This window comes from Myiozetetes cayanensis, unplaced genomic scaffold (genome assembly GCF_022539395.1).
Source record: "Myiozetetes cayanensis isolate MyiCay16 unplaced genomic scaffold, myiCay2020 scf1, whole genome shotgun sequence".
Lineage (NCBI taxonomy): Eukaryota > Metazoa > Chordata > Aves > Passeriformes > Tyrannidae > Myiozetetes > Myiozetetes cayanensis.
In genome coordinates this window covers 14,700,507-14,723,319 of record NW_026086604.1, presented here as the reverse complement: position 1 = coordinate 14,723,319, position 22,813 = coordinate 14,700,507, and the positions used below count along the sequence as shown (strand labels likewise).

The following is a 22,813-nucleotide window of genomic DNA, read 5'->3' as shown; positions in this document are numbered from 1 at the left end:
AACATGTGATGAACTGACTTCCACTCCCTGTCACCCCTGCACTGTTTCGGTGGAGGAGATGATAGAGAAAATCATGAGTAAACTAAAGACTGGGAAGAAAGGAGGGGTGAGGGGAAGGTGTCTAAATATTTGATTTTATTTCTCATTTTCCTACTCAGATTTGATTGGTAATGAACCAATTTCCCCAAGTCTAGTTTGTTTTGCCAGTGATAGTAATTTTAAATGATCTATTCCTGTCCTTACCTGGACTTCTGTACTGAAGATGGCTGGAGGAACACTTCACATTCTGCTTGTTCCAAATCCAGCGAAATACATCTCTGATTTGCAATTTCACTTAAGTTGATCTTAAAGGAAATTTTTAACTCTTCTGTTCATCTATCAGCATTCCTAACCCCTAAAAATTTTGAGAACTGCCATCAAATGAATTAAAATTGTTACATGGTGTTAATGTGAATTAGTCACATAATACGAGAATGAATTATCATGAGAAGAAAGGGACATATGAGAAATGGAAAAAACCCCACCAGTTTCACTTAAACTCTTTATTTTTCATAAATCCCAGAACAGAATATGATATTTCTATTACTAAGATAACACAGTTTCATTTCCATTACAAAGACAGATTTTACAATGTGTTTACTGCTGTCCTGTTGAACGACTCTTTCATTAAAATGTTTTCTCAGCTAAACAATGTTTTTTTCGCAAGTATGATTTCTCTGCAGTTGTCATCAAACAACTCAGTTGCATACACATAGTTCAGAGCCCAGAAGAAATGTTTAAATGCAAACATTTCAGTCCAAGAAAAAACCCCACACTCTCAGTGTTAGTATTCTTTAAGAACTACAGAAATTCAGATATGGAGTAAACAAGTTAGTAAGCTGATGTAAGTCATATGCCACATTCTTCTTATAATTTTTTTTTTTCTTAAAACTACTAGAAAAAGTAAGCATGACAAGAAAATAGGAGTCTTGATCACATGTCCTCCTTTACTCTCAGCAAGCAAATAATCACATCCCCTTAATGTAAAACTGCCTAAAATTAGGACACCAGTACAAGGTCCACAGAATTTCAGAGCTTATTATGGAAAGTAATATATTCCCTTTAATGAGGGGATTAAATCCTTCCATTTACTGCACCATTTGAAATGAAAAGCTTATGCACAACACAAACTAGCTAAAAAAGAGGCAGGGGGAGAAATCGGAGAGAGACAGGCCTTTTTGGCTTTAATAGGGTTCTTGTTTCCATGGAAACCCTGCCAGTGTGCTGGATAGAATCCTCTAGGGAACTGATGATCACATAATGTTTCCTAATTGTTTAGCAACAACTTGTTTTATGTTTCAAGTACAGCTCTTCACTTAATACCACACTTATATTCCCAAAGAAGGACACAGGATAAATTTCATAAAGAAAAGTAAAACAGTATAACATGCAACACAATGTTTTTGGTTGACTTACACCAATCCTTCTCTTCCACGTGTTAAAAAGACATATAAATATATGAAAAAATAATTAAATAACATAGGTAGAAAGAAATCCACGTTTTTAGAAGCAATAGAGTACACAATGGTCCAAGTGACTCTGTAATAAACCTCCTAAATCTATCAAGCTGAATTGAACCCAGCCATCTGACACATTTAGTGTCAAGACAATCTATGCAAACAGTGCAGTATTTCTTTTTTTATAGAAGCTCAGTGAGAATACACTCATTTTTATGCATTTATTTGAATATTTAGTAGAAGAAATAATTTGCATATTCACATATGCATGTACAAAATGTTAGATTTGCTTCCTGTTTGAAAAACACCCCATCATACATACTGAACCTAGAATTGCTGTCAGTGGATTTGAGTCCTAAAACACAACACAAAACAGCTCTTCAGGCACTTTCAAATAGATGTCTGATGCCTATGCTTTAAGACAGGACTGTCCTGAGTTCCTTTCTTTCTCTGGGAAAAGAATATGCTTCAGTCTTATTCTTAGATGGACTTCCATACTTGTCCTCAGTAGACAGCTCTGAAAACAGTTTTTATGTGCTCCTCATTTTCAGATTCTACATAAACCTTCAGTTTACACAGGCGTACTTTGCTTGTCAAATATTATTTCACACTAAATACTGCTGATTGTTTTCTGAGTCTTTAATCGATTGTGTTACAAAATAAATTTCACCAAGGTTTGCAGCCTCTTGGGCCAGGCTGTTACAAGACCTTGAAAATTATGTGTTGACTGTTTACCTATCTGCTAGAAGAGTCTGTGACTTAATCAGTTCATTTATCTTCATTTACTATTTGGGTTTGCTTTAGATTTTGATATGAAGATGAAATAGTACTTTAACAACATGAAATCTTTGGAGGCAGGTATGACAAATTATATGCCTAGACATGAACAGTTTATCTTCAGAACTTCCTAAATAAATAGATGATGGAGAGGCAAACAAATGTATTTTTGTTCCAGAATTCCATATTCATCCCTCAATTTACAAGTTACATGTCAGACAGCATTCACTTCACAAAATTTTTTGTTTGTTTATAAGATTGTAATGCTTATATCTTCACTTTTTACATATTTTTCTAAAAAAGTGTGCAATACTGATCCTCTAACTGAAAGCTCTTATAAAACAGAGATATCTTAACATTGTCCAGAAATAAATGTGTTCTCTTAACATTCTAGGAGTTGCTGATAAATTTCAAGTCACTGTTGAAATGTATCTAAATATTGATGGTAAAGCTCTTTGCTAGCAAATTCTTGATGTGGACCATAGATCTTTCAGACTGTTATGCAGCTGACTGCACAGCAATGAAGAAAAAAGTCTCATCTTTAGAAATATTGAAAAAGTGAAATATTGGGGATCATGGAAAAGGGAGCTTTTAGTGTAAATATTTGTGCACATTTAGAAAATATAATTGGACCTTCTATGTGCCACCCTAGCTAGGAAATGACTGAAGTGCAGCAGAATCTTCCAAGCCCATCAACTCCTCTTCTGACATTGTGCAGATTATACATTAATTTATTCTGGGACTAGAGGGATACAAAATCACTATTGTCTGTAAGCTGTTTCCATAGTCATGGCACAAAGAGGATAATATGCAGTGTTGGAATTTATGCCTTAGAGAAAATTATTTGGCTAATAGTAAGATCATTATAGCATCCTTGGTCAAAATGGCAGGTAGTCTTGCAAACAGCAGAGGAGACATAAGACACAAATATAATCCGAAGATAATGCACTTGGGATGGTTGTAAGTCCATATGCAATAGCACAGAACAAACAGAATTAACATGCAGTGTCAGGCTTAGCACTTCAGGATACATGACACACTTTTCTGGCTCTTCTCTGCACATATGAACCTTAGGTCAAGCAATTTATCTAAGGCTCTAGTTGGTGAGCAGAGGTAGTATTGATAATGGAGAAACAAGGCATGTAAACACCAGTGTGTTATCACAGACTGAAGAAGATACTGCATGACCAGAATAATCTGTAGCTTTTCTGGTAAACATAGCTTGGAAAAACAGGAAAACAATTGCCCTCACTGCCCAAACTTAGAAATTATATCTGGAATCTTAAGAATTAGATTAGCACCATTGAGGAAATAGTGTTTGTAAAGCAACATTATCTTATGATACTTAAAGAAATGTTTTTGCATTTCTTGTGGATACCTCCAGATTTAAGAGGTAAAAATCTGATAAAATGAATGCCTGAAAACTACGGTTCTGAAAGACAGATTTATGTGTGGATGTATATCATCCTGGATTTGTATATGCTTTTCCAGAATCATTTCAGGAGTTATATAAAAGGTAGGACGGGAAAAAGACAACACGGGTCCAACAACGTTATTATAGTTTCATACTAAAAGGGAAGTCAGGTAGTTGGCTTCCTAGATAGTCTTCCCTTACCAAAATAGCATATATTTTACCCTTCCCAGTAGTATAGTATCTCTTGTCCACTTCCCCTGTTATTGTCTTTTTTTTTCTGTTACCATCACCATTCAGATTCATGGGAAAAGTGTCTGGAAAGGCGCTTGGTGCAAAAGGACATTGGGTGTTGGTCGACTGTGGCTGAACATAGTTGAGCAGTGTACCTAGGTGGCCAAAAAGGCCAATGGCATCCTGGTCTGTATCAGCAATAGTGTGGCCAGAAGGACCAGGGCAGTGACCATCCCTCTGTACTCAGCACTGGTGAGGCTGCATCTCAAATTCTGTGTCCAGTTCTGGTTCCCTCACTACAAGAAAGACATTGAGGTGCTGGAGCAGGTCCAGAGAAGAGCAATAAGGCTGGTGAAGGGTCTAGAGCACAAGTCCTATGAGGAGCAGCTGAGGTAGCTGGAATTGTTTAGTCTGGAGAAATGGAGGCTCAGGGGAGACCTCATTGCTCTCTACAACTACCTGAAAAGCAGTTATACTGAGGTGGGAAGTCTTAAGTACCTGGCCTCTTCTCCCCTGTTAACAAGTGCTAGGAAAAGAGAAAATGGCCTCAATTTGCACCAGGGGAGGTTTAGATTGACAATTAGGAAAAATTTCTTCATGGAAGGGGTTGTCAAGCATTTCAATATGCTTCCCAGGGAGATGGCAGAGTGGCGCAGACCTACATACTAATAGAAGTTTCCTGCAAGATAAATCAGAAGGATAAATCTCTGCTACAAAGACTGTGTCACTGCACTGAGGCAAAGAAAAAGATGTTCTCCTGAGTAATCTCTCCTTACCATCTCAACACATCTATGTTATATGGGCATTTCATCCTAAACTGGTTTTAACTGCTATGTATTCTGCAGGGTTTTCCATTTAGAGAATGTGCGGGTAGCTTATGCACTATTTAAAATATGTTTGATAAATAATGACACAGAAAGTGTTAGCAGTCAAAACTAAAGGCGATCAGCAGGAAGCTTGGCATGGCAAGAACATGAATATTCCTTCAGCTTTTAACAGTAACAGAACACTGAAAGAATCAGCTAAGCTTAACCTGCTAGCAATATGATCACTGGATAGCTTGACTCCTATGGAAAACTCCAACTCCCCAGAAACAATGTCAGGTACTTCAACAAATTATCCAAAATATGAAAATTATATTCTAAAAAATCCACTATTATATTTTTACAATGTAAATTCATTAAACATCACTAATGTAATGAGTTCAAATTATATTTTTTTGGAAAAAAATATGAATTTAGTGTTCCAGGTTTTTCATACCTTCTTCCCTAAAAAAAAAAAAAAAAAAAAAAAAAGCAAAAATACATTCCTGCTATGGTTCTTAGAGATATGTGAAACCTATTTCCTTAGTTTCTTTTTAGCTTTTAATGATGTTAGAACAAATATTCAAATCAAGATTTCTCCAAGGAAACTGCTTGCTTAGTTAAACTTTGAAGAAATCTAAATTCATACACTTATTACACTGCTTAAACACAATATGGTAGTTTCATCTCCAAATACAACTGACTACGTATGTAGGGGAATAGAAGAAAAGAAATAAGTTGCTTCCAAAGTCTTAAAAACCTGTACTTCTATGAATTTTTGAATGGATAGGTTCACCACAAAAAGCCATTGAAAGTTTTCCTAAACTTTTCAAAGTCTAGGAAATCTCAGTCCTAGATGAAGTTTCTTTATTCTCACATAAAATCAATGAGTTAATTTGTCATCCTGAAATATCTGAAATTCATCCAAGAAGGATGGAGTGCACTCTGGTCTCTTTGATAACTACAATTCTTTAAATAACAGTGGGAATTGACTACATATGTGAAAAGAAACACCTGGTTTATCAAGGCTTTTGGGACAAAAAAAAAAAAAAAGTATCACTATGGGAGATGAACTGGAGAAAAATGATATAAAAATAATTAAGATGGTTGGCATATTTTGCTAATGAACAAGTATAATATTGTGTGCAAACAGCTGCATCAGTACAGAAATTTTAGAGGGATTCCTTTTTGGTTTTAATATAAGAGAATTATTCTTAGCACAGAGAAGTAAATGTCTTTTAATTGGTACCTACAGAAGTAAAAAGAACAGAATGATAGGAATAAGGCAGTGCCCCACATATTTCACAAAATTATCTAACTTACAATATCTTTCATCGGATAATTATAAGGCCATTTGAAAGTGAAATGAAACACAGCTTACTGTGTCAACCATACATGACTGAAATATCCAGTCATTCTTCCAGACGGTTCCAGGTGGAACAGGACCAAAAGGGGACGATCTAGCTCTACTGATATGTGATTGTCAGAAGGAAAGAAACCATGAACATCCATCATATGCTGAATTTATATTTGGGGTTTTTTTGATTATAGTTGAGTATATTTCTGTTTACAAAAAAACCTAAAAAACCACAAAAAATAGTCCAAGACTGTAATAAAGAATATGTTATACCTGTAACATGAAAAATAGTACCCCAAAGTGCCATCAAACTATTCCTGAGTGTGAGGCATGTGAGACTGCCTTTAATTTAAGGCAAGAGCTTACAGACTCAGAAAGCAAGACATAAATTTGCAAAGTGGGGGATCAAAGTCCCTTTTAAGAGGTCTCTTTAAATAGCAGAAATTTTTCTGTGTACATACATACAACTGTTATATACTCGTTTTTCTTACTCAGTTCAAGCCTACTGAGCTGCTACAGTGACCAGCTAAGGAGGTTAATGGAATCACCGTGCATCTAGAGATACCAGAATAACTAGAGCTAGCGTGGCTGCCTGAAAATTTAGAAAGAGAAATGGTTGGCAAGTCACTTTGCAGACTTAGCTGCATTTTAAACGCAGTTTTGCAATTAAACAAGGAAGATGGTAACACCCTGGAGTTATTAATCTTGTACTACGAGTGATGCATTAGTGCATGTTATATGAAAAGAACTGACTACCCTGTCAAGTTACATCTTGAGAGAATTAGAAAAGAGAAAAACAGTCATTACTGTACTTTGAGAATCCAGATAAACAGCTATTGGTTATTCTACTGTTCATTCTTTTGTTTTCTCCCTTCAGTGGAGTACTCTTTTTCCATTTGCTGTACCATTTATAGGTGACAAACCCTAGCTCAGTAAGTATCAGTCACCTCAACTGGATTTACCCAGGTGATGGGGTGCTAGTGTTTTTTAATGATTATAAAATTTGACTTCAGTCTTTGGTGTTCTTAGTGGTGATAGAAACTGAACACTTTATAAATCCTTGGTGAATGGATAATGTCCACATGACTTGCATAAATGACACAAACCCTTTGAGCTTTCATCGCCAATTATGGGAAAATTCCCAAATGTTGGTTTATGAAGTTACATTTATTATTGTTATACATAAACATCTTCTTCTTCTAATCATGTTCAGATAAACAAATGTATAGAAAGCAATTTTCATCATTCTTTCAGTTTGACATGAAGTAAACAGTGCCTCACCATTTTCACTTGATACCCAAAGATATAGGAGGACTGAATCTTCAAATACTGCTTTTTCAGTATTTGTGTGAAAAGAAATAGGAGTAAATGAAGAGTTAAACCACAGCATTATTCCCATAAATGCATGCACTTTGCTTTTTACTTCATAGAGTTAGAAAATTGGAATCCGACACTATATTTTTTGGCCAGCCTGGAGATTTATAGATTGCAGTAAAGACCATATTATTCTGGGACTTTGGACAGATTTTTCTGCAGTTACCGGAACCCTTTTATTTGTGCCTTACCACAAGTGCTTGATTACATGGACAACACAGAAAGATAAAGGCCTTGCCCATCTATCTGGAATTCAAAATTAATCTGTTCTGAAAAAAAAAAAACAAACCACCAAACAAAACCAAAATAAACCCAAACAACCAATTAACCAAAAAAACCCAAAACTAAGCTATCTTTCATTAAAAATGTTGTTTAAAACCCACAACATGATTTTAAAAGTGGAACAAGAATTGAAATAACCCTCATAGACTAACTAGGTGAATAACTAGACATACTCAGAGACCAGAAAGAGTATGCTATAACTACAAGCTGTGATCAATGAAACACAAAAAATTCTTTGCTAATTGGGGACCAATACTTCAAAAGAAAGCATGGGTAAATTAAAAACAATCAGGAAGAAATAAACAAAAATTACCAGTGGTTTCCTGAGCCTGACTTGTGCAGTGAGAGTGCATTCGGATTAATGTAGTTAAAGAAAACCAAAACTAAATATGTCAAAGGAAGTTTAAAAGAGGAAGAAAATAGTTGTTTTTTAATGTGCATAGGAACAAAACGATATATGGGGGGAGGGGATGGTTAAGATAGCATGCTTAAATTTTAGCAAGAGAAAGTCATTTGGAATAAATATAAAAGTCCTTTCTAATAATATTAAATACAAAATATGGAAAAACCCTGCCTTTGGAAAAGTGGAAGGTTTTTAAAAACTATCTGGACAATTATCTGCTGGGAATATATCTCTCTGTGAAACATGGGTATGGATTCTTTAGGATCATCTGAAATCTTTATTGTTTTCATCCTGCCCTATTGCCTTTTCAACAAATACCATGAAGGATAAAGTCTATGAGAAGTAAAGTGTGTGAATTAGAGACTTCCTTGAACATTTTAAAGAACACTTCACACATTTCCTCACTCTTATCCTCTGGTGTGTAGCAGACTCAAAATATGAGTTTTCTCATTGTTCTAATGTTCTCTGATCCAGAGCCACAAGCTCTCAACCAGCCCCTTCTGCAACCCCAACAGCAGATCCATAGGTGCATCTTCACAGAGGCCATCACACCATCTTCTCTGTCTTTCTCTTCTGAGGAGTTTGCATACATCCTTTACTACACTCCAGCCCTGTGAGCTAACCTACCAATCTCAGGTACTCCACCAACATCACTCTTCTGTGACTCTTGGTTGTGTCCCAGGCTGACTTGAGGCAGATGTGCTTTCACCCTGCTTTATCATTTCTGATGTCTTCCATGTGCCCATCATTCTGCACCCTTTGCTTTTGACCCCCATCCACTGCTACCTGCCTTAAATGTGGGACAAAATGTCTGTTTTCCATGGCTTCTAGTCTAAAGCTATTTTCTTTTCAAATTGATTATGTAAGTATTGATACTGAACAAGATTTCTATTTTCCTCATGGTTCACTGAAAGACAGAAAACTGGGAACTAGCAGGCCACAAAAAAACCCTCAAAACCTACATTTTTTTCTTTTCATTACTGGTTACAGATTTTTTTAGAAGTTCTAAGACAATTTAAATATATATTTAAAAATGATAGGGGGAAAAAAGTTATGGAAAGTATATGAAATACGGGGGTTGGTCTCTTCTATCATGCCTCAAGAGGAAATGGCCTCATGTTGTGTCAGCGAAGGCTGAGATTAGATAGTAGAAAAGCAAATTCACTGAAAGAGTAGTTAGGCATTGGAATAAATTGCCCAGGAAGGTGATGGAATCACCATCTCTGGAAGTGTTCAAGAGGCATCTGAATGTGGCACCTGAGGATATGGTTTAGAGGTGATTATGGTGGTGCTGGGTTGATGGTTGGATTAGATGATCTTAAAGATCTCTTCCGGTCTTGATGATTCTGTGATTCTGTGAAATATATAATGTTGGGATATAACATCAAACATTCAAAATGAAAGACAAGAGGGAACTGTGACATGGAAAGACTTTAGGTATAACTGCACACTAGGAGGTTTCTTTCTCTGAACTGTAAAATGCCAACCAGTGTAAAGAGTATTTGGATGAGGAAAGTTAAACTGATGAAACAACTAGTGATCTTAAATTCGCACAGTTAAAGTTTTTGACCCCCTCTCAGTCCGTCTTAGAAGAACCCAGAATCAACTTTATGATAGAGTGCAGCAAAGAAAATTCTGTCCATAAACTGCTTTATGCTGGTGTAATAAGTTCAGCTCCTGACTGACAGAAATGTGAAAGAAATTTTATGCACTACACTTGTACAAATCTGCCATCAAAGGTTTCATCCTGAACAAAACTCAAAAGGCCATTATACCAGATGAATGAATTAACAAAACAGACCTCTTACCTATATGTTCATTACAGTCAGTTCTGTGAGAAATTAAATCTGTGCTGATGGACTCTTTTATACATATGTAGCAAAATTCTGCTACAATTGCTTTTACATTACATGCCCTTCCATTTTCAATGGAATTTAAGGCAGATTGGGTTTAGCTTCTGAATTTGCAGAGTTGAATGAGGAACTGAATAAATTATGTGAAAATCCAAATTTATTTTTGTGACACAACTGAACCATCTTCAGACTCCTTCATTAGTGTGCAATTGTAAATATTGTAACTTTAAAAACACGTTACATTTCTGAAATCCATCTCACAAGACACCAACAATGATGTCTTAATACTTGAATAAACCAGCAACACTCCTGTCAATGATGAGAACGAGAAGATTAATTAATGCTGAAGAGCAAGATTCATGTTCTATAGGTGAATCAATAATCATTTTTTAGACTAAGGAAGATGGAGTCTTAGACAAATGTAGTCTTGAAGAATGGTAAAATGTGCTATAATTTTAGCAACGAAATATTTTGCCTGAAAAAAACACTACTGGTAATCAGTTATTCTTTTTGAGAAATATTTGAAGAGCTTTAAAGACTCCTCAAAAAAATAATTTGTTATGACTTCTGCCTTCCAGATGTAATTACATCGGAGTTATAAATCAGGATTTGCAAAGTGATATCTAAATACTGAAAAATATTTTCATGATTTCTATTTACACCCAGGTAAATTCTCATTTTAGGCAGAAATTGAGAGACACTGAAAGGTTTCTCAAGCCATAATTTCAATAATGTAAGGAAAATATACTTATCTATTTAAAAGCCCATGGCAAAGCTTTTTGGATTAAGTGGATTAGTAAACTGAGCTAATGAATTTGAGTAATTACTTTCAAAGTATCTCAAATTATTTTACAAATATTATTTCTGCTAATTGATAACTATGAAGGATTTATCCAGGAATACCATATAAAAATGAACTTTAGAAGAATATAAGATGCTAAAGGGAGAATTTATTAGCCCAAACTGGAATTGAGTTATGCACTTAACTTAAAGACTTAAGTTAAGTGCGTAACTTAAGATATGCACTTAAAGACTTAAAATAATCTTTAGAGGTTTCTAAAAAACAAACTTTATTAGAAATTAGTTTTAAGTAATATGTGAAAGACTAAGGCTTTGTTGTACTTAAAACTTCTAGTATTGTTCTTTGATGACAAACATTATCCTAAACCAGTATTTTACTTTTCCAAGTTCCTCTTTTCCATTTATTCATCTTGATCCTTCAGAGAAATCTTCACCCCTTTCAGTTGCAGGTATAATTCTTACTGTTATGTTGCCCTTAGTCAAAATTCTTCAACGTAATTTCAGTTGCATATGTTAATATGGTCAATGCATCATTAACTTCTATGTCCTTCGTCCTTGCTTTAAAAAATTTAAAAAAACCCCAGGAGATAAAAGCAGTGTTTCAAGCCTCTCACTGTCCACCCCTACTAACTTCCACCTGTTTGTGTAAGAAATCTTAATTCCCAGATTAAACACAAGATGGGACTGAACAAATAGGTATTTAAGTTTTATTTTGTTTGTTACTGGGTTAGATTTCTTGAATTTAAAATATGGTCTTTCTCTTTTCCTCTTCATTGTCTTTATCAGTTGTTAAAACAATCTTTTGAATTTTCTTGTATTGGTATAAACTACAACTGTCTGCAAACATTCCCTTTCTGCAATAATTATCTACATTTTCTTCTTCTAAATGGAATTTAATTTATTTAGAGACAGTTATTTTCTGCTCCTTTCCCCAGTCCTCTATATACTGTCTGGAGATGCAATTTAAGAGGTCTGTTTTCAAAATTAACATGGTTACTGCACTGATGAATGTTAATTACTTTGATCCAAATACCTTTTTATTCTGGGCTATATCATACCAACTGAGGGTTAGCCCACTGCTGCTGTAAGTTTCTAATTAGCACAACTCCCTTCACTACTGATAGGAATTCCTGAAATCACATAAAGATATGCAAAGTCAAACTATGTAAACCAAATGGAAGTATGATTCTAATGTTCTGATGAATATTCTGACGAGGATATATACATTTTTCAAGAATGGACAAGTGAGAAAAATATTTTAAGATATTTGATAGTTTGAAATCTTGATTAAAAAGTGAAGATAATAAAATTGAATTATCTTTTGTTGAAAAGGTTGCTTTCTGAAAAAGCTTGCTTTCTGAAAATTAGTAATTTTTTTAAAGTATCATCCCTACTACATTAGCACATCATTGCACACTATAAGTTTCCACTTGATCAGTTCTCCATCCATCATAAGAACTTAGTTATTTAAACACCATTATCAAAAATAAAGCAGCACATTTTAGATATGAATCTAATGTATTAAAACCAATTGGAACTCTCATGAATAATGTTGTTTTTCTAAGGAATGCATACAGTGTTAGATTGTTATTGCTGCTGGAATATTTTCAGTGAGTTCTATTTAACAGACAGTATATATATTAGTAATGTTAAAATTGTTATTATTAGTACAGCAAAACTAGTGAATTTTAGAATTAGTGTTAGGAATATATGATTATTCTATAATGAAAAACATCTATATTTCTGTACCAATTTCCTGTTTTACAACACATCAACAAAGACTTAGGATAGCTTCGCATAATTCAGTAAAGTTTCAACACTACTTAGAACAATAAGAAATCCATGAATCTGTTCACACATTACAATTCACATGGGAATTTGCTACTTTTCAGGATGAGGCATATTTGTTCACATAAGCAGACTATGCATTTATGTGAAATGTCCCTAATAATGAGTACCAGATACTATTCTGAGAAAAACACTAATATAATGAGAAAAGACAAGTATGGTAGGTTACACTGGAGAGCAATTTCAATGCTTCTCATAAAGGCAGGAGTTTGATTCTACTGGTCTGAAAAATAACACATTTTAAAGATGGCTAAAATAAAGAGAAAAGTACCTGTGGAACAATCTCTGAAAAATTGCTTATATATATATATATTGTTTGTTTATATATATATATATATGTATCATTCTACAATATTCTTCTTGTTTTCTTTCCTTTTTGACTTCTTTTAAATAATCCAACATGTTTCTTAGTCAGACTTACACAGCTTGACTGGGGCTTTCCCAAGAATAAGCAGTAACAACTGTTTGTATGTAAGAACTGGCTTCAGGCAAAAAACTGCTCGTTCCCTGTGAGATGTAATTTATTCCTGCTTTTATGTTAGTGCACTCTATATTCCTCTGTGTATATTGTCAGTTCCAGTAGTTAATGCACTACATGGCATCAAGTGCATACTTTGACTGTATCTCCTGCTTTGTTCTCTCCACATCTTACAAAGACCATCTTACAACAAAGACACAAAGACAGTCAGCTTATTTACTGCTTATATTACTAGGTTCTATTTGCCATGATGTCTTAAAATCAAAAATCTACCTGCAGAAAAATTTATCTGTCTGTGAAATGCTTACATTGCTATATGATTACTTCTTGGTAGTTATGTGAAGTTTATTAATTTTTTTTTCTTTTCAAAATTCCGTACTACTATAGACCATATAAAACCAGATACAACCACTCAAGAAAAATGGACTGGAAGGTCTACTAGACACTTTAATTTCATTTGAAGTTACTTTCTGTTTTATTTGACCTAAAACTTACCTCCTGTAGTTGAAATATGTACAGTCATGTATCTATGTAGTTACACAATTAAACCAATGACTTGCGATTAACAGATTTTCCAATTCAGTGGGTTCTGCATAGAGGAAGTGGCAAAATAATTCAATAGTGAGCTGAATATTCTAATTCAAATTTGACACCTGTTAGATCTCATTTTAAAGTATGAGCTTATAAATATCTCAGTTCAGTTCATTTGCAGTAAATCCACTGAAGAAGAAGAAACTAAGTATGCAGATAGGTAGAAATAAACAATAAACATATATTTATATGTCCATATGTATATGTATATCACAGGGAAATTACATGTTTCCCATACCTGGAATTTAGTAACAACCTCCTTAATATTTTTCCTCCATGACAAAATATGGAAAAAATAACTCAATGTCCTCTTAGATAAATAGTAAAAAAATTTAAATACATTTTGTCCATAGAAAAGAGGAACTTATAGTCAGTGGGTTGTACATTTCTCTGATCAAAATTCATGTCAATTTAGACTAGTAAAAATAACTCTTAAAATACAAATAGAAGCTTTATAGTGACTAATATTTTGTAGATATATGTACAGGTAATAGTAGAAATATTTTAAATGAACTTCTAAGAACACAAATACAACCATATTCTGCTCTTGAAATTTCTGAATTCTAAAAAAAAAAACCAGTAAATTTTAGAATGGAGATTCTTATGACAGGCATTTTACTGTGTAATAGAAAAACTTTTAAAAATGTAAAAGTCAGAATACTTCCCTGATTATGAAAGTATTGAATTGCTTTAACCTCTATAGAATGAAAATATTATATATAAATATAAACTTATTTGTTACCTTTAGTAAATTATTCCTAATGTGTTGCATTATGGAGGAACTGCAAGCTGCGTATCAGCTCAGGAATAGGTGATACAATAAAGCTCCTGTCATATTTTAATACTGAAAACAACCTTATCAAAATTAATTTGTCAGGGAAGAAGGCTTTATTTAAAAACTAGTCAAGAATTATGCACAGTATAATTCACAGAATCACAGAATAGTTAAGGTTGGAAGGGAACAGAGCAGGACGACTGATCCAACCTCCCTGCTCAGGCAGGAAGAATTGTGTCCACCAGGACCCCCAGGTCCTTCTCTGCAGAGTTGCTTTCCAGCAGGCCAGCCCCCAGCCTGTACTGGTGTGGGGTTATTCTACCCCAGGTACAGGACCCTGCACTTGCCTTTGTTGAATTTCAGACAGTTTCAGAGTGCCCATCTCCAACCTGTCGAGGTTCTGCTGAAGGGCTGCACAGCCCTCTGGGGTTATCGACCACTCCTCCCAGCTTCGTGCTATCAGCAAACTGCCCCTTCATCCAAGTCATGGGTGAGTAAGTTAAGCAATATTGGGCCCAGTACTGAACCTTGGGGGACACCACTAGTGACAGGGCTCCTGCTAGACCCTGTGCCATGGATTATGACCCTCTGGGATCTGCCATTCAGCCAGTTCTCAATTCATCTCATTGACCACTTGTCCAGTCCAACTTCCTGAGTTTGTCTACAAGGATTTTGTGAAAGACAGTGTTGAGAGCCTTGATGATTCAAGACAGGTAATATCCACTGCTCTGTCCTCATTGATCCAGGTAGCTGCTTCATCATAGAAGGTCATCAGGTTGGTCAAGCCTGATTTAGTGAATGACTATTTCTGATTACCTTCTTGTCATCCATATGGATGACATGGCCTCCAGAATGAGGCACTCCATCACCTTTCCAGGGATTGAGGTGAGGCTGACCAGCCAGTAGTTCCCTGGATCCTCCTTCTTGTCCTTTTTGGAACACCAGTGTGACATGTGATTTATTCCAGGCCTCAGGTACCTTTCTGATCGCCAAAACCTTTCAAAGATGATCATGAGTGGTCTTGCTGTGGAATTTGCCTACTCTCTCAGTACTTGTGGATTCATCCCATGAAGGCCCGTGAACTTGTGGATGTTAAGTTAGGTGTTCTTTAACCCAACCCTCCTTAACCAAGGGAAAGTCTTACTTCCAAGATCCCTTTATCCCATTCTCCTGGGTCAGAGATCCCTGAGGACTGGTTTGTCAATGAAGAACAATGCAAAGAAGGTATTCAACAGCTGCCTTTTCTGCATCCTCTGTTACCAGGGTCCCCCCTTCGTTTAGAAATGGACACACATTATTCTTTGTTTCCCTTTTGTTATTGGTGTATGTGAAATAACCCTTCTTGTTCTTGACGTTGTTGGCCAGATTTAATTCCGGATGGGCCTTGGCCTGCCTTGTCTCATTTCTACTTACTCTGACAACCTCTCTATATTCATACCAAGTGGCCTGACCACGCACCCAATCTACTGTGTGTTTCCTGCTTATACTGGAATAATGAGAGGAGTTCTTTATTCATCCATGAAGGTCTCTCTCTTTGCCCAATTTCTTGCACATTGGTATGCATTATTATTATGGAGTCTGGAGGAAACAATCCTTGGACCCAATTCTCTTGGACCCCTCTTCCCTTCAGGGTCTGTTCCCACAGGATTCTTCCAAGAAGATCCCTGAAGACGCTAAAGTCAGCTCTCCTGAAGACCATAGTTGTAATCTTACTTGCTGCCCTGCTCCCTCCTCACCCGATACTGAACTGCACATTTTCATGGTCAGTACAGCTGAGGCTGCCCCCAGCCTTCACATCTCCAGGCAGGAGATGTTATTACTAATGACATAACAACAACTTTTGAAAAGCATTTAGTAGAATGTATGATTGTGGAAATATAAAACACCGTTGTGTCCAATGAAATTCCCCATTTTGAGACATCAATCTGTAAGAATTACATCTCTAACGCCCAAGTATGACACACTCAAATGGAAGACAAGGTAAAAGGAATGATCTATTAAAAAAAAAAAAAAAAGAAAGAAAAGAAAATACCCCAAATGTGCTTGTTCTGAATTACATGACGCAGATGACAATGACATTTACACACAGATGATTTACAGACATTTATGAGCTTAATTCTGCTGACTTCTAAGCATGCTGTAAATTCAGAACTTTGCAATTCAGTTTCTAAAGGTAAAATAAACAAACAAACCCCAACCTAATATTGAAAGAAACATACTTTTGTTCTTTTCTTAGGGCATTTTTTTTCCAACAAAATAATTATGTTTCCTAGGTCACGGCATTGAAAAACTCTGTATTTGCCCCATCCAACTAATTATATTAAAGTGGACAACTAGTATATGCACATCTGGAGAGACTTACCCATCTACAAAACAAAACAAAACAAACAAACAAACAAAAGGACAAACCAACCCAAAAAACAGTAGTCAAGTTCTTTAGTGTTGAGAAACATTAATTCTTACATATATACCCTCAAAATCTGAAAATTATACACCACTTGTTCCTGTCAGGATTCTCTTTTTTAGATTTAATGACCATTGGTAGAGAATAATAAGACATTTATCAGAGGAAATCTTTAAGGATGAGTGTTTAATCAAAGAGAGTCACCGTGGCAAACAGTGACAAAGAGATCAGAAGCTCATTAGTGGGTAAACACCTTTAGCAACCTTCTGCAGAATTCTGTGTTGGATAATTGCATAAGGCAAAATTAGGAGAGATTCATTAGAATGGAATCACAAGGGTCTGTGTTAAAAGTAAAGTTGGATGTTTCTGATATCAAACATTGACTCATAGAAGGAACTATTGAAAATAATTAGATGTTTTTTCTTTTTTTTTTTTTTTTTTAATTGAACACAGACCAAAAATACCTTAACAGCAATTTGGTGCATTAAGCCTTGAAGCCATTATGTTAAGACCTAAATCAAGAGTCTATCACATTATTAGGTTCTGTTTCAATAATTCGTAATCACCACTATTAAAGTGTGTACCTTGGGGGTTTTTTATTCTTTATTCATCAAGCTTTTACCCCTTAAACTTTTCACTGCTACTGATCAGAGAACTGTCTTCTCAAAAATATGTTTTCCTTCTGTTGGAGTTTCTGCAGTAAATCAAGCCATCTCTTAATTTTCTTTCACATACAATCAAAAGTTTGAGTTCTTTCAGTCTACAGGCAATTTTGAAACCTATCAGAATTTTTTTCCTCTTTTTCTGAATAATTTCCAATTTGTTAACTCTATTTTGCCTTAAAAAGTGACACTGTTAAAACAATGACCTCTCTAATTATGAGTAAGAAAGAATATGTTTTTCATATTCTTATGTGGTAGTCTTCTGCTTAGCCCTATTTAACCACAGGACTACTTTGGGAGTTTATTACTCTAGCTAAAATATACACTGTATATTTTCATGTCCCCTTGGAAAAAACCCAAAATATATCAAAAAATCTACTAAAAAATTTTGTATCAAAAGAAAACTGTAACTTTGTGACTGTAATGACTGACTGCTGAGAGGAAGCATCAGGTTCCAGTCTCTCATACTCCTCATTTATGACTGCAATTTTTTATACCAATTCATTTCAAAATTGGCAAATCTAGAATTTGAAAAATGGTCTGCAATGAAGCCTGCTAGACTTCTACTTCATTACAAATGTAAGTTTTTTGCAAGTTAACATATTCTCATCAAATCTCTTGTATTATCATGTCCAGAAGAATTTGGCTTTATGCCTCGATTGTTTATCTCCTTCCTTATGAGCCAGCATTTTTCTGGGACGTAGGAGGGGAAGATTCAGAAGTTATAATTTTAATGGAAAATAGTATTATTAAAAATAAGTTTGTAATTTCCTCAAGACCACGGATAAACATATAAAATAACTCTAGGCCTAAAACAGGAAATGATAGCAGGGTATTTCCAATGATACACATTTCTCATACATAACTACTTTTTCATGGTACTGAGTAAACGTTTAACCAAACTGAATTTATCAGAATGGTAATTTCAGTTGGAATGTTTTTATATCCTCTGCAAGATTGTATCTATGTTTTTAAACAAATATAAATGTTGCATTCTGTAAAATTAATCTGTGAATCTAGAAACTGATCTTAAGCTTGCCTGACATAAATGTTTCATCAAAATACTATCTTTATTGTATTTGGTTGGGTATGGTAGTGACAATGTCTCCATTTTATCAGCATGGCTCCTTTCATTACTCTGCAAACATTATTTCTATCTAATAGTCTCAGAAAATAAGATATACCCATAAAACAGGATTCCCTACTACTGCTATATTTCTAATATGAGTGATGAAAAAGGATTTGACCTATATTTGTTAGAATACAAGGGATATCCTGTATAGAAATCTTAAGATAATCAAACCTGACTGACGATGAGGTAAGACCCTGTAGTTCAATTGTTCTGGCAGTTTCAAATTTCTATTTGTTCAATATCCAATTTACTGCTCGACAAAAAGTCAGTCCCTAGGAAGTACTAATACATCCCTAATGACATTCCCATAGTTGTAAATATGTTGTACACATTTATATTATACTTATTACTACATTTCTAGTTCTTGTTACATAACATATTTTTAAATAGATGATAAATACAATTTTAATAGAATATTGACCTAAAAAGTAGTAGGTATATATGCTGCTATACATCATATATGTGAGGAAGAGATCAAAATATTCAAGAGGGCTTTTCTTTATTCATAGCTTAAAAAATTAATAGTCAATACAGAGATTAAAATTTGTTCATACTAATGTATATAATCAAGAACTTGCTGTAGGATTTCTCTTACCTCTACAGATAGGAACGGGGAAGTCCCACGATGCTGTATTCACAGAGTTAGCTATGCAAGTAAGCTGGGGGTGTCCATCCAAAATATATCCAGTTACACAGCTGTACCGGATTTTGTCACCAACATCAAATCTCGTACCGTACAAGATACCCTTTGGTGGAACTCCTGGATTGCCACAGGAACTGCTCTGTAATTCTGGAGCAGATATATATTTATTACTTAAAATATTTTTATAAATCAATACTTCATTTTGCTTGAGAATATAGAACCCATAAATTAAGACAGTTTTGGACAGACAGTGTTTTCTTAACACTGAAAATTCATTACTGACTTAGTCTATTTAATATCTGCTTATGTATCACATATGCAAAGGTAGATGAAAATAAGCATGAGGTTTTCCTTAATCTTCAGCTATAGATATGTTCATACGTTTCTTTGTTAAATTGACAGGAAGGAATTCATTACATAGAAATAGGAAGCAAAGGAACTTGATATTTTCTGATTTTCAGGTTATACAAATGCAAGACAATAAACAAAACTGTGTTACGGTCATGAAAGAACATCAGATTGCAACTGAACAAAATTTACAAGAAAAAATAAAAGTAGTCAAGACAAGAGAAAATTTTAACAAGAATAAGTCTGAGCATTATCAGGAATCTGTTTAATAGTTTTTAGATTATAAGGCAAAAGTGATGAGATACTGTGCGTAACTGATTTATGAGAAAAGATTAGTCCATTTAACTATGTAAAATGCCACAGATCTGGTGATTTCTACTCTAACACAGAGCTTTAAACCACTGAGAATCCAAAATAACTCATGGCTGCTGTTAGTCTTACCTCTGAGGGCATTAATTAGAGTTCAGTTTTATTGGTACTCATACTCCAACTGTGTACTCTTTTGACTGATGTTTCAGAATCATAAATAGCATGATTACATTTTCAACCATTTATTTCTGAAGTCCTTTGGTTAATGGACATTAAAAGATAGATTTTGTGCAAAAGATCTTTTGAGCAAAAGGTATTTCACACTCTCATTCTGAGGTCTTCAAAGCTCTTACCAGCCTAATGCTAATGGAGAAGAGACAAATCATGTAAACCTTTATTTGAATTCATACCAAATTTCCCTGATCTACAAAGTAAAATGACAGAAGAGTATGTATGTGTTGTTTCAATTTCTTTTCCTGCGTTCCATGTAATTAAATTATTCTTCAGTATCCCTGTGTGCACATCTTTAAATGTCCAAACTGTCAGAGTAGGTTTCAATTAAAGAAAAAAGGTATAAATGCTTATCAAAACAAACATTATGGCTCATGAGATTCATTACATTCTCAAACTTCCATTCCAAGATCTAGGATATACTACTACATTTCTGATATCAGCCACCAAACAAAACTACGTAAAAATTTTTAAAAGGCAAAATCCAATAGTCATAAGTATATTCTCTATGTATCCATATATACATAATATTATAAATAAAATTTATTATACCAATAAGTTCATCTGAAGGAGTCAATGTACCAATCTTGTTTTGATGGGATGTGTTAAATATGTATATTAGTTGCTGATGTCATTGTTGCCATTTCTTGCTTTCTCTTACATAACAAACTCTTTGGTTCTGGATTTGACTTTCACTGCCTTGCACAATGACACAACGCAGAAGTAAGAAAGTGGCCTATCTCGTCTTGGTCACTTCAAAGCTCACCTAAAGAGTTGATATTCTCAACACTGCTTTATTGAAGTGTTCTGTGCTGAAATAACGCTTGTGTCCTCAAATCTGCTTGCAAGCTCTACAAAGAAGGCAATGCTACAGCTATTTCCACATATTTGTGCAAACGGATTTCTTTTAAATCCTTTCAATGTTTTCAAGGCCATACAATTTATTATTTATCATCATAGCATGTCAAAATAGAGATAAGAATATCATCCAATGGATTTTGGTTATTGTATGAATCGTATTACATTAACTTGAAAACTCTGCCTCTAGACAGTGTTTTCGTGTTCCACTTCTCCAAGAAGATGAAGTTTTTCAGAAGCCTGTATCTCTTAGGGCTTCGTAAAAGGTCACAGAAAGATGCCCTGTTCTTTGAAATAAAAAATATAAAGATTACCAATGTCTTTAACTGTCACTGCCTAAAATTGCTTCCTTTACTCTTACTGCTGTCTCACTAAGAATTACCCACAGAAGGCCATTTATTCTTATGAAATTATATTATATTTTAAAGCACTAATTAAAAATCACCCTCCTTCTAAAATAAAACTAATTTTCCAGTTGCAATACTTTATGAGTCATTTAAAAGGAATACTTGGCATTTTTCATTAACTTTTTAACATTATGAAACTGGGTAGGGAGTAAGTTACTACTTCTAACCCTTCAAGCCGTTTTATTCCTGATTGTAGATAATAAAGTAGAAAATAAGTTTTACACTTTTAATTACATTAGTTTATTCTGTGAGTATTTTCACTTTGAACACATACAAGTGCATTACCAGGGGGGTGGAGAGGGAGGGGAATAATTCACCAAGTAGCTGCATTTGTCTTCTTTGATAGGTAGTATCTATTTTCAAACTGCATACGACACTGTCCTACCAACTCCGTGCCATTTAAAGCTACAGATTGTTACTCTGAGATTGTCATCTGTCAGGGAACACAGGAATTGCCAAACTAGACTGTAATTTTTACTCAGCTCTGCACAGATTCTTGACTTCAATGACATTCTGATAATCACTAATGATAAGAAGGCTGTAAAAGTATTTCCTTTTAAATTTGCCACATTGTAATTTGGTTGAACTTCTCCTTGTTCATGTACTCTGAAAATAAGCATAATTGAATTTTTTACACTATCCTACTTTTTTTACATTTTTATTCTTTATTATTTCTCATTTCTTTTTTTAAAGCAAGCTGTCCCAGTTGTTTCAATCTCTTTCCAAGTAAGAATTTTCTTTGTCCTAGATTTAATTTTGTAAACAAGATATGTATGACCCTATTTGTCCTCTTTTTTCCATAATCATAACACACCAAGATTAACATATTCTTCAATACTGTTCAATAAGTTTCTATTACATTAATGCTTTTTAATGTAAATAGAAATTCTGTTAAAAAACTGTGAGTAAATATATTTCAGAGAGTTCTGCTTAGTACAAATGGACTAAGACTTTAAGTCTTTAAAGACTTTATTTAGCAAAATTTCCATCACTTATAAATACTAATTAAAAACTTATTCAAAATAAATCACATTAAATATTATTTCTGAAAATTCTTCCAAAACCAAGGCTGACAGAAGTTTAGACTCTCTTTGTCAACATTCACTCAAGGAGAAACAAATCAGGACCAGATATAGAAATTTCAAATTTACCTTCTTTTTACTCAGATTTTAAGACAGGAATAGTGGTGTGGTTTTTTTGTTGTTATGATATTTATGAAATCAAGAGTAGCACTTGTCCTTCCTAAACTGTCTAAACATAAAATTTGTCATTTCACGTCCAAATATCCAAAACAAGTATTTTTAAATATTCCAGTAAAAAAAGCATTTGTCATATC

The 22,813-nt window shown here is 34.4% G+C and overlaps 1 protein-coding gene across 5 annotated transcripts in view; it reads right to left on the bottom strand.

Moving 5' to 3' along the window:
- Positions 1-22,813, bottom strand: part of CSMD3 (CUB and Sushi multiple domains 3) — a 605,611-nt gene that overhangs the window by 439,106 nt on the left and 143,692 nt on the right. For all 5 annotated transcript variants that reach the window (XM_050305446.1, XM_050305454.1, XM_050305462.1 and 2 more), the window contains exon 4: positions 19,277-19,471. In XM_050305446.1, coding sequence (XP_050161403.1) covers positions 19,277-19,471 — 195 coding nt within the window. The remainder of the gene's footprint in view (positions 1-19,276; positions 19,472-22,813) is intronic.